Raw genomic sequence first — 12977 nt, forward strand, 5'->3', positions numbered from 1 at the left:
AATCTGTGTTAGTCACGCACCATTAAGCAATGAATTAGTTGGCTATTTGGTGTTCTAGAAACAAAATGTGTGCTTTATACCGATGACGTATTGCTTGTTTGCCTGGTGGAAGAGCTTCTCCATCAGCCTGGCCCAGAATTCGTTGAGCACCTCTTCCAGGTTGATGTTGGAGCCTCGATAGTATTGCCTCAGATCCGCGTACAGGTCAGAGAAGACCTGGGCATTCTGGGAGTATAGCAAACCGTACGTTGTAGTGAAGGTCTCATCTAGAGTAAGTGCAGAGCGGTTCAGCAACTCCAAGAAGTAACCTGAGCACAAATACAGAGAGTAAACACATTAAAACACATCAATTAAGAACCATAGAGTCAGCAAATGCACTGTACAGTATTATTTGTTGTGGACATTATTATTTGCCCCTGATACTGTGGAGAGAGAACCAGGATCAGGAGGGGTAGAGCCTTCACCTGAGGCCCACTGCCTGCTTCCCCATTATGTGGTCTCTTTCCCCTCCATATCCTCACATTACCATCCTCACACAGACAATACAGGTTGTTCAATACAACTCTAAACGCAAAATGAGGGGAAAAAATCCCTCATAACACAAGACGTGTCAATCTCTCAGAGCAATAAAGCTTTCTGCAAATCCCAGATGACTATTACAGAATTTCACGCTGGAGAGATTCTGCTTATAAAAAGAAAGAAAGAATGAAAAAAAAAACATTTTTCCCTCTCTTATTCCTGCTGCTTTGTGCGATAGACACCACCACTGCTTCACGCTGTAAGGGAAACTAAAGGTAAAGTATGTGAGTATATAGTGCTCCGGGTGAGGTACAGGCGGTGGAGCAGACAGACAGGTAAACACAGTGATGGGCAGGTATGCGACAGGCTGTCAGTCCTGGAGAAACAGGGAAATTGGAAAAACAAGCACAAACTGGAAACAGGGGAAGTACAACAAATCCTAACCCCATCCCTAATGCTTCTAATGTTCCACCCACCTGATTTACATGCATGAGGGAGACAGGGTGTAACACACGACTTACTGATAACCACTAACTACAGCCTCAAACACACAGTCAACAAAAACATAAGCTCAAAATCCTATTATAATGGAAGACAGTTACATTGGATTACATTTTATTACATTGGACAGGTGTAGCGAAAACTGGCCACTCATAGGGCTGTATTTCATAAGTCATGCAGGGTGAGGTGGGCGTACGCGTCTTCATGAATCCTGCAGATTCCCTGTGGCCACGGGCATAAACATCTTTACATCCGTTTTGTGCGTAAACAATGTTTATAAATGAGACTTGTGTTCTGCCAAGAGTATGACAGCACAGGGTGTAGCCCGACAGCAGCATGTCCAGATCATCGACTGCAAGACGGACGACGTGTACTGCCTCCCAAATGTGAAGCCGAAGCTACTCGATCGCCATCTGGTGGCTGGCTGCAGTATAGGTCATGAATCCCACCTCTTTCATGTTAATAGATGGGACATGGGAACTAAAACAGACAATGTACACGTCAAATAACCTTTTTTCAAAGATGGCTTCAGTCACTTTAGGTAGTTCTTATCACACTGATTTTTCTGGTAGGTTTGGTTTTAAATCGTTATTTAATGTTGTTAAAAACATTTATCGACGGGACCTCGCTACAGTGACTCCACCCCCCGATCGCCACTATGCAGAATGTGGCTCCCTATGCATAAGATGGCAGCTATATTGATATTTTAGCATTATTTCTGGATAGTTACTTTATGGACTCCATGGTCCAGACTATCAATCCACTGAGGCCAACATTTGCTCTGCATCTCCATGTACACAGAGGGTTCAAACCTGGTACACGTGTGTGTGTGTGTGTGTGTGTGTGTGTGTGTGTGTGTGTGTGTGTGTGTGTGTGTGTGTGTGTGTGTTTGTATGTGTGGCAGGCAGATGTAAACCTTTAGTCTGCAGCCGTGTTTACTTTGTAGGTGTTTATCTCTGGCTGCCACCACCCTACATCAGGAAGAGATGTGAAAAGTGGAGGGTGTGGCCTCCGCAGGGGAGATCGCTCATTCCCCTCCGCAAGCTGCTTTTTAAAAACATCGTAACATTCCCCACACTCCAGCTTATTTCCCCCAAAACACAAAAACACTCCTAACACCTTCCCTGATGACAAGAGAAAAAAAGCAAAGCTAAGTTATACAGTAGCAGCGCTCCAACACCCATGTGCTCGGGGGCCTGGAGGCAATCATAGCACTTGGAGTTACATAACATGTTAATATGCTAAGCTCTTCCTGACCCCTCTGCGTGACATTATCTAAGCACTGGCCTTGTTGGAGGCTGCTTTCCCACTCATTAATAAACACCAGCCTGTCTGCGTCAACGCCGCTGCTGCTATGTGCTGCTTTCTTCTGGCATTTTCACAGACTCCGAGCTAAAAGGTCTACTCTCACCGGAGCCATTGATTTGAAAAGATGTGTTTAGCAGTGAATGTTGGGAGAGGCACGATCCTGTGAGGGCTCATTTTTAAGTCCATCAGCAGACAACCACTCTGAGACCTACAATGCGTCATTTCATTTTCTCGGATTTGCTACAAATAACGGTTGTTCTGTTCTTCGTGAGTGCTTCCTAATTCTTGAAGTATGTCTGAAAAACACAAGTCATCGTGGAAATATCAAGAATCATTATTCAAGTTCATCTTTGTTTGGTGAAGCTCTGCAACCTCACGCAGCTTTTCACATTCCTTTTCCTGCAACCACAATCTTGTTGGGTGCCATTTGACATTTGCATCAGTTGGGTTCACGCCCCAGAATCCGCGTGCATTACTTCTAAAACAGAGTAACAGTAAAATTGTCATTCACTACCACAACAGATACAGTGAACTTTGTGCATAAATGTGCTTTCAAATGCAACAGAGGACTGATACCTCAACGAATGAAAACTAGCTCTATTTTACTTTTTGATCTTTTCGCTAAGCTTTTTTCTAAGCTTCACACCTCTCTGTCACCCCATATTTAATTATCTTAACTACCTTTCGATTGGCCAGCGGGCTATGTAGGCCATCCCCCCCACCCTGCCGAGCGGCATTCAGCCAATCTCCTGGGACTGACTGACCCATAATTAACTGCTGATCACATGGAACCATCCGTCCTTTACAGTTCTTGCTTGGGTAAAGGAAAACAAATCAATTTTTTAAAGTCAAAAGGTTGATGCAAATGATTTCAACACAGTAGAGAAGCCCGTCATTCAATCATCATTCAATCGCTGAATGAATGACGATTCTACCAATTTAATGAAAGTATCGATCATCATGTGGTGATCAGTGTTGATATTGTGGCAGTGATTACAAACAAATCAACGAGAAGAGATATTTGATTCGTAGGGGAAACTGCAGCAGGTCAGAGGACCTCAGCTGAGTAGGAGGTCCTTCACATGTGGCCCAGGGAAGCATGTGCTTTCACCCTGTTAACACAATATGGACACATGTGGCCCAGACCACCTGCGAATGTGGTCTGGCTGAGTGCGTTCACACCTGTGTTTAGGGCTGTCCACTTGTCATCGGATCACCAGGACCACATGTTAACACCAGGTGTGTTCGGGGCCTTTGTATCATTTCTAAGATCATAATGCTTAGTGAGTTAAATGCATCCGACATGCAGCAGCCATATGTCCAGTGTTTGTTACAGCGAGACTTCCTCAGCGAATGACGCATCGGCCCCCTGTTCCCCCGACCTCCTGTCACTCAAACTATCTGCAGGCGGAGCTCTGGGCCGGCCTTAAAGTACCAGGGGAGAGAGACGCGTCTGTGTCACTCACAGATCTGTGCAAGGCAACAATCAAAATCCTTCTTCCGGGAGTCAGCAGAAAGGCACACATGTGCACGCAGAGAAAAGCGACTTCAAAGTGGCAGCACATTCCCATATTAATACACAGACACACATAAGGCAGACAGATAGATGGGGAGGTGCTGTGACAGGTGCAGCTTTGCCTTTAATCCCCATTAGAATTCATTCCTGCTGTGGACTGTCAGACAAACTGTAAGAAACGCTGAAACTGAAATGGGCTTCAGCAGAAATATTTTCACTCAGGTGATAGAGTGAATTCTGTTCTACATGAAACAGTTTATACATGTTTCTGTTGACTGTCCTTACGTGGTTGGGAGATGTTATTTTGTAAATGCACATGTGGAGAACAGATCTTGGGAAATAGTTCCCCTCTGTCTGATTCTCCTCTGCCCTTCAGCTCATGCAGTGAATAATGATCATCATTAGTGTGACACGAGGCTGCTGTGCATGTGTGTGGAGATGACCTTTCTTATTGTTCATCTGTTTGTGTCTCCATGACACGGAGCTACAACTCAGCCCTTTCTTCACCCCCCCGCCCTTACTTCTACTCCCTTCCTCAATCCTGCATCATCCCTTAAAGCCTGACCTCCACCTCCAACAGGGACACAGTGATGGGAGAGGGCGCCCGCTTGCACACATCCCGGCACATTGGGAAGGGGACAAACAAGTGTTGGTAAAGTTTGGCTAGTTTTACTCATATTAAGAACAATAATTAATGCAACTCAATCATAAGCTGCTAAATAACCTTTATTTTACAGGACAGACTATAGAAAAATGTCTTTCTGTTTACTGAAACAGATTTTTATATTCTTAATTCAAATTCCATATATTTGGTTGTACCAATGTTTTCCCTTTATAATAAAGTTTAGAGTTAAACTGTAAAATATCAAACCTCAGATACATTTCTTTGTCATAAGGGTTTGATAATGACATCTTATACATATCGGCCAATAGATCAGTATCAGAGCATTTCAGTCCCTAATATTCATATTGGCATTGCAGCTAAAAATCCACATGGATCTGGTTCTCTTTTTCTACAGTCAATTATGCACTCTAAAGTATCTTGACCAGGAAATCATTTAGAATTGCATCAGGAGTCAGTAACTGCTATTGTGTCTGTTCCCAGCTACTTCAAAGTTTAGCACACCTGATGAAGGCAAAATATACAAACCCTAAACAAGAGAGTGTGCAAGTGCTTCTTATTTCAAGGTGGGTTTATAGCCCAGGATCAGATATGACACAATTGTCTCAAAGTGCTTTTTAATCAATGCAGATTAAAACCCTCTCTGTGTTTATCAGATAGATAGTTACTTGTACCAGGAGTGGGCTATAATACAATTAAGTGGTGCATCAAGTTTAAGTAGAATCACATTATGACTCTGTGATCTTATCATAACATCCCATCATGCATTTCTTTTGTCCAAATAGAAATGAAAAAGGGAGGAAAACAGAGTTTGGTCTGATGCAATGCATACCAGTCAATTTAAACATCGTATTGACAATTAATATATGTATATAAACACACACACACACACACATATGGGTAATTATCCATATTGGACATTAGGCATTGACTTTCATTCATTAAGGACAATACCCAAATCCTGCCACTAATCCTAACTAATTCAACCTTTACCCCCTGACCTGATCTCATTAGGACTAGTTGTCCCATCAAAGGTGAGTCAAATGGAAAAGGTCTTAATGCAGTAACACACACACACACACACACACACACACACACACACACACACACACACACACACACACACAGGGGCTCGTGTGTCTTAATGGCTCTCTTCCTGCAGTGAGAGGGGAGTTAATGATTTCATTTGTAATCACTCTGAGCTCCTCATCCAGGCCACCTTGACATGTCAGAAGCTCATTTTACCCTCTCTGTTCCGACCCGCTCCAATCCCACCGCTTCCACATCTGACTAAACTCACTCACACACATTCAAGTGCTCGCATAAACCCTCATTTACCATAGAATCACTTTCAAGTATTCCACCCTCTCCTACGCTGCCTCAGTCTTTTATCAGTCAGTGGAGTGCTTTACACCGTTGGCTCCATGTGCCAGATTTGCCTGTAGTCCCCCCCCCCTCTCTCTCTGTCACCAGTGTCAAGTTGTAATATTGACAAGATACTCAGTGTAACACGCGGGTACCATTGATGTTCCTCCTCTGCCAATCACTCAGTGCTCTCACTGATCCTGAGTTCCTTTCTCACCCAGAGGTATTAACTGACCGGGATCTGTGCTCCTCGCTCCAGAGTAATCCACAGTCTTTTCTTTCTCATACAGAGGGCTTAGCGGGTCTGACAACCTTGCCGCTGTCTAATTAAGTTTGAACTCAGTGGATTGAACCACCCGATCTAAACCTAATCTGTCATTATGTAATCGCAGGCTGACAACAGTCGATTTGTCGATTCTGTCCTAACTCCTAACCCTTGTCTCTTTGCAAAAACTACTCTTGGTATTCGTTTCCCACGAACTGGCAGTTAACATTGTCTCACATGTGCAAAACATTTTTCGATACACAAGAAAACGTGTGCAATCCAAATTCCAAATTATTTTCCTTGAGAATGAAAAAAGAAAAACTGAAAGCAGATTGTTGTTTGCTGGCGCCTCAGCATAGAGGCTCATGCACTAAGTCACATATAATAAAGCAGTGGTGGGGAAACCTTTTCCTATCAAGGGCCGTTTTCATTTTTATAACATCCTTCGTGGGCCATACTTAATTATTGAACACATATATTTTGTCCTTGTTTATGAGTCTCTGCCCTCATTTGGTTGTTGCTGTGATTTTAGCTGTTGCTTTTGATTTAGCCCTTTCCTGTGTTTTATTATTTTATTTAATAGTGTATTTATTAATCGATGTAATCCACTTTGTGTGCACTTGTATCTCTTAAAAGGTGCAATAAAATTCAACTTTACTCTCTCTCTACTCCTTATGCATGGGAGGGAACAGATTGTGTTTGGCGAAGCATGTGATGTGCGACATGTCTGAGTAGCTTTTTTGTTTTTCTGAATTGTCTCGTGGGCCAGGTCAAACTGTCTTGCTGTACATGGCCTGCAGGTTAGGGGTTCCCCACCCAAACAATAAAGGGCCGTACCGAGCTGAGAAACATGACATACTGTATTAACTGAGTCTTGGCAGTGCTGTATAGAAAAGGACGACTGGTGAAAGAATGAAAGGGAGTAAGGGAGAGAAACAGGTCTGGAGAAGCAGAAATTGTATATCTGTTTCATATCTGACAACCTTAATCCTATTGTCCATTTGACAAGTGCTGAATGATCATATTAGTTCGATGGTTCTCTGGCAGGGAGGAGAGAGACAGGGAGAGCAAACGATGAGACACACGCCAAGAGGAGGAGAAAATCGCCTGGCAGAGGTGCACTTCGAAATAAAACCAGAGAGCACTCAAGAGACGACGGCACCGTAAACCCTGCCAAGACTGTGCTCTCTTCTAAATTTGTTATTTTAATAATAGAACATTTTATGCTGCATCTGGATCAAATCTGTATCAGCATGAAGATTCATGTTGATTGGCTGATGGTTGCCATGGCTTTTGGAGAGCATTCATATCCTGTCTAGTGCTATGAGGTGTTTGTACAAGGATGAATTGTGCAACATTTATTAGCCTCAGGCTCAGAACTATTTATAAGTGGGCCTTTAAAGTTAGCAAAGCTAAAGGCTATTGCATTTTTCAGGATCACTCAGCCCTTATGAATCTGTCACCAGTGTTGGTTTAATGTACATTTTGCTTAGTTTTGAGGAGCATTTGACGATGGCTGAAATTTACAGCCTTACAGTGTCTGGAAAAGCTAAACTTGCTGGAAATGAAAGACTTGTGTTTATGCAATAATATTATGTTCCGAACTAATTATTAAACAAAGGAGCGAGAAAATGAACGAAAGAACAAACGTACGAACAAACACACTAAATAATGAACAAATGAACGAACAAAAGAATCGACAAACAAACAAATCAACGAATCGATGTATGGGCCGAGGAACAATATGTTACTGCAACTACAACTAATGAACTGAAAAACGAACAAATGAACAAACAAGGGATTGGGCACACGAAACAAATGAATGGACGAATGCACGGACAAAAGAACAGACAAAGAGACTAAATGAGTGAGTGGAGAAGTAGCTAACAACAGGAATGGAGTGAGAGGAAAGAGCAGGACAGAGCTGTAGATTTTCAGGCACAGCGAGGCCAGCCTTCCTCTGTCACCCCGCCCTGCAGCCCCTGTAGCCTCTTCAGCCGGCAGCAGATGGTTTTGTGATCTCTGCGTTTTACCCCCGGACAGAACAACCCCCCCATTGCATAAGTACCCATGATCCTCTGCTCTCCCCTTTCTTATTATCCCACCTGCACAAGGACAATGAAAAAAATGAAACATCACAGGCACAAACAAACACTGTTGTCCTGGGTGCAGTGAAGGCACGAATGATGATCTGGGAGCCATTAGACTGTTTATGTGTCAGCCTGACTTTCCATCAATAACAACACTTATCACACACAGACTGTGCCCTGCGAGTACGGCAAGGCCCTTAGCCAGCATTTAGATGCTATTAAAAGGTCCCTTGTATTAAACAAGCTGACACATCACATAACGCACGTCATTTATCAACAGGCTCTCTGCGGATGCCTTTATTCCACTTTCTCTCTCTCCTGACGTTCCCTCGGTGGCATTATGCATCGTTCACCCATGCCTGTTTCTTTCTCTGTCCATCTGGTTCTCCTTTTCAGCTCTTTCCTCCCAAACGCCACACTCATTCCTTACCCTCACTATCATTTTCTTCTCCTTTCCCCCCCTCTATCTAAGCTTACTTTCCACTGCTTGCCCCATCAACTCTCTGAATTCCTCTTTCTCATGCCTCCCTGCCTCGCGTTCTCCCGCTTTCATTTCATCCTACCAAGGTGCCGTTGCTCCTTGTGAGTAATGCGTTTGGCATAATCAGGCCAGTGTACTCCAGGTCCCCACCAATGTGATTTGCATGCAGATAAAATGAGCCAATCAAGAACCACAATGGGAGCAGACGTCCTTGTCTCCCGTGACATCACCAGAGGTGACCCTGAAAGCAGGAAATTATAAGGTGGGTGATGTGAGAGTGTCTCAAGTGTCCAGTCCTAGTAAATGTGGATTTTGTAATTTGAAATTTAGGATAAAGATTTGTGCCCTGTCCACACTAATGCGGATACTTTGCAAAACTTATCTTTCTCTGAGTTTGGGTCTCTCGTCAACACGCAAACGACAATTTAAGTCACTAAAACAGAGATTTTCTTTTAACAAACGCCTTCCAAAGTGCAGTTTACTTCACAGTGCACCTCATGCATGACCACTGTTGCTTTGTGTCATGAGCATGCACCACAAATAACAACAGCAACAATAGGTGCAATATACCTGTTCTCTATGTTTGATTAGCTCTGCTAGGTCTACTTACAAGACACTTCATTTATTATTGAAAATTCATGCTGCAATTCTACAGTCTTTTGGAACCATGTTGCATTGGGTGTGTTCCGTGTTTTTGCACTGTACAGAGTTATGGTTTTAACTTGTGCCTTAGTTATATTCTCTTTTTATTTATGAAAAAAACTGTTGGCAGAGGAGGAACGGCATTTATTCTTTGGACTGTACACGTGTACATGAGAAAGTAATTCATTTAAGTTTCCAGTAAAAGTTTGCATCACTGCACAACATGCAGTCACATTAGTGTTCTCATCTGGGCGGAAATATTCAGAATTATTTTAATTGGTTTAAAATGTATATTAAAACCAGGCTTTGATCGAAAACTCAGTATAGCAAGAGGTGTGTGTTTTTTTACTTTGTTCGTCTCATATATAGACGCCAATGTGTAGCAGGTCTTAACTACACAACTATAGTCATATACTCAAATGTAAATGACATTTATGTGACAATTTTCACTTGCTAATAAAGCTGCATGATCTATCTGGGAGTTTAGTTTTCTTAGTGTCAGAACCCCTCGTGATGAGCTGCCTGACACACTCCTCACTGACAGGAAATAGAGCAGACTGCTGCTCGCTGTCATCTGACAGCGCCGCAGACTTCTCCTCAGATCCCAGTTTAGTGCCTGTTTCCTGAATGCGATATAGGATGTATTTTGGGTGCGCTTGATGTCATTCTCATGGATCGCTCCCCCTCAGTCTGTCTCCACGGGAGGAGATGGCGTTACTTAACAAGCCAGCTGGGAGCTGTTTGGAGCTCTGCTTAAAATGAATAAATAAGTGAGTCCTGCCTGGTCATCTAGAAGTGAGTGTACCCATGAGCTATCCAGCCAGCCAGTTCTCTTCAAATCAGATTAAGCTCCATGATCACTGATCTGCCTTGTGCTGAAAAGGGCCAGAACACACTGGCTTATGAGGCTGTTATAAAATACTGTGTGCCAGTTTGTGTGTGTGTGGTGATGACTCAAGACCTGGGATCAGATCAAAACAAAATCTGTTTTAGTCTTCACGTGTATTCCCTGTACCTACATATTCATCCATTTATATGGAAAACAATAACAAAACTATTAATGTACTATCATTTAATCTATTAAACACGAGAAAATAGTGGAAAAACAACCCCACAATTTAGTAAACCCCAAGGTAACATCTTAAAGTTTGATTTTTTATGTTGGACTGAAAATAACCCAAAGATATTCAGTTAATTATTAAACACATCCAGTGAGATAAAGCCTCACATTTAAGAAGCTGGATCCAGGCAATCTTAGGCATGGGAAATTGATTTCATTAATATTTCACGACCAAAACAGTTTCTGTTAATCAACATACTGATTAATCAACTAATTGTTTCAGATCCTTCTTTTAAATCTCCCTGCCATATACAGTTAAAACAAGGAATCGGGCAGTAGAGATGTTCCAACACCATTTTTCCTTTCCTGATTACAATTCTTATACCTGGATTTAGCGTATTGGTTGATACAGAGTACTTATTGTGACTGATTCCATACCTGTGCATTTAACAAAATAACTTTTAACAGTTGTATGCTACTAATCCTGTATGGATTATTCCTGTCATTCGTGTATGGTCTATAGTGTTTTAATTGGCAGCGCTAGTGCCAAGTCGGCCATACGGTACACAGCGACGTTTTACTTTCCAGTGAGAAATATTGCCAAATGGCTTTTGACACACTACCAGAAATTACTTCTTCTTCGCCAATGTAAAAACAAAAGTTGCCGGTGGCAATGCAAGCGCAACTGCCTCAAAGTGATAACAAGCAATATGATAAATCTATGAGGCGGTTGAAATATGTTAAACATTGTTTCTTAACAATCAAAATCAAATCAGGGAAAAACTAATTGGAACTCGAAATTTCTTCAATAACAGCAAAGTCAATAGCCGGGAGTTGGAGGACCACAGGTTCTGAATGCATTAGGATCGGGACAGGAATTTATAGTTGTTTGCAGAATTGTTCAGGTTCAAGAAGTGTTTTAGACAAGTAAGAAGATTCAGCTACAGGACTTTAGTATGGTCTTTCAGGAGTCTCACTTTGTACAATGTAAAAGGTATGAAGTTATGAACACACACACACGCACACGCACACGCACACACACACACACACACACACACACACACACACACACACACACACACACACACACAGTGAATCCAGATGCCAATGATAGCACCATTAGGCCAAACACCACCTGCCAGGTTTAAGGCTTCCGTCTGTCTAACACACCCGGCTGTCACCTAACACACACACACACACACACACACACTTCCGTTTGTTGCCAGAACTCTGTGTCCTCTCTGACCTTTTTACTTTCATATGTAACCCAATTTCTCTTTCTCGGTTTATCTCTGTTGCACTCTTTCTGTGGCTACCACTCTCCGTTTCTACCTGTTTATCTCTTACCCTTGTCTGGGCCCTGCCTGTCCGTCCCCCTTTTTTCTCTCTGCATATTTTATCCTTCAATCTGTCTCATTTTCATTCTGTCCTGTCCTTCATCCAACTTCTTTCCAATTTGTGCTGCGTCTTTGTGTAACTTCACATATTGTTTTCTTTGTACCCCATAACACACTATCAGTGACAGCTGAGATTGGAAAATACCAGGTGCCAACCACATACACACATACTGGGTACAAAGAACATTTCAGTCAGTCAGACTCACATTGACACACTCTAAATTGCAAACTTAAACACACACACACACACACACACACATCTCTGCTCACATACTGTATAGGCAGTGTACACACGCTCAGCTGTATGTGCAGCATGCTCGTCCTCTAATCTGTGGCTTGCTTGGGGCTTCTTCCAAAGTCCGTGGACCTAAAAAGGCCTAGTCTGACTGGGCTGGAACAGTAACACCCTACACTTAGCCACATGGCAATAGCTAGCCCACACCCTGCTAAACGCAGCCAGATGTGCAGGGACTGGCAACATGGTCCGATGTCACTGCAGCCTCTTGCAGCCCTGTGACCTACGAAAGTAAAAAGAGTAAAAGCAGCGACTACGTTCAGCGATGGCTCAGTTCAGTCGTCAAAATGCAGCGATCACGTGGCAGCAAATGTAACGTATTATGGTCCGATTAACCCCAGTCGATCGTTCAGCTTTCGTCTACAGAAGACGGCGTCAACAGCACATGGTTTCTAGACCTCAAGGCCCCAACGCACACATACGTCTCTCCTCCCTCTGTCAGCTCTGCCGTCCCCATCTGATGCTCACAGGGGTGAGACGAGGATGAGGAGACGTGACAAACACAAAAAAAGACATTTGAAAAGAGTGGGAATGGATCAGCTTTGGAGAGAGGACAGCGTGTGCAGGCTGAATTTGAGGTCTACGAAAAAAAGAGGCTATCAGCCATGTGAAAAATACAAAAAGTAATGAAGATCATTACCATGAAAAACAGGCTCCAAATGACTTCATGGTGAGGCAACACAAGTTACGACGTCCATGACGCGTCTCTGTGTGTATTTATCTGCAAGTTTCGGGACGTACATCATTAGGATGTTTAGAGGTCGCGACTGAGTGCTGCTTGAGAGTGTGTGTCTGCAGTCAGTGTTGTTTACTTGCTCCGCTGTGCTAAATGAGGTGTTTTCCTGAGAAATAGGAAACTTCAATGACTGTAGGATGACATAAACTATCTTGGAGAGAATTTGTATATCTTGGACAG

At 42.9% G+C, this 12977-nt stretch overlaps 1 protein-coding gene across 2 annotated transcripts in view; it reads right to left on the reverse strand.

Annotated features, from left to right (window-relative positions):
- The window catches only part of gpc1b (glypican 1b), a 72718-nt gene that overhangs the window by 17510 nt on the left and 42231 nt on the right, over positions 1-12977 (reverse strand). For both annotated transcript variants that reach the window (XM_035171249.2, XM_035171250.2), the window contains one exon: positions 81-308. In XM_035171249.2, coding sequence (XP_035027140.1) covers positions 81-308 — 228 coding nt within the window. The remainder of the gene's footprint in view (positions 1-80; positions 309-12977) is intronic.

The sequence above is a fragment of the Hippoglossus stenolepis genome, chromosome 11 (genome assembly GCF_022539355.2).
Source record: "Hippoglossus stenolepis isolate QCI-W04-F060 chromosome 11, HSTE1.2, whole genome shotgun sequence".
NCBI lineage: Eukaryota > Metazoa > Chordata > Actinopteri > Pleuronectiformes > Pleuronectidae > Hippoglossus > Hippoglossus stenolepis.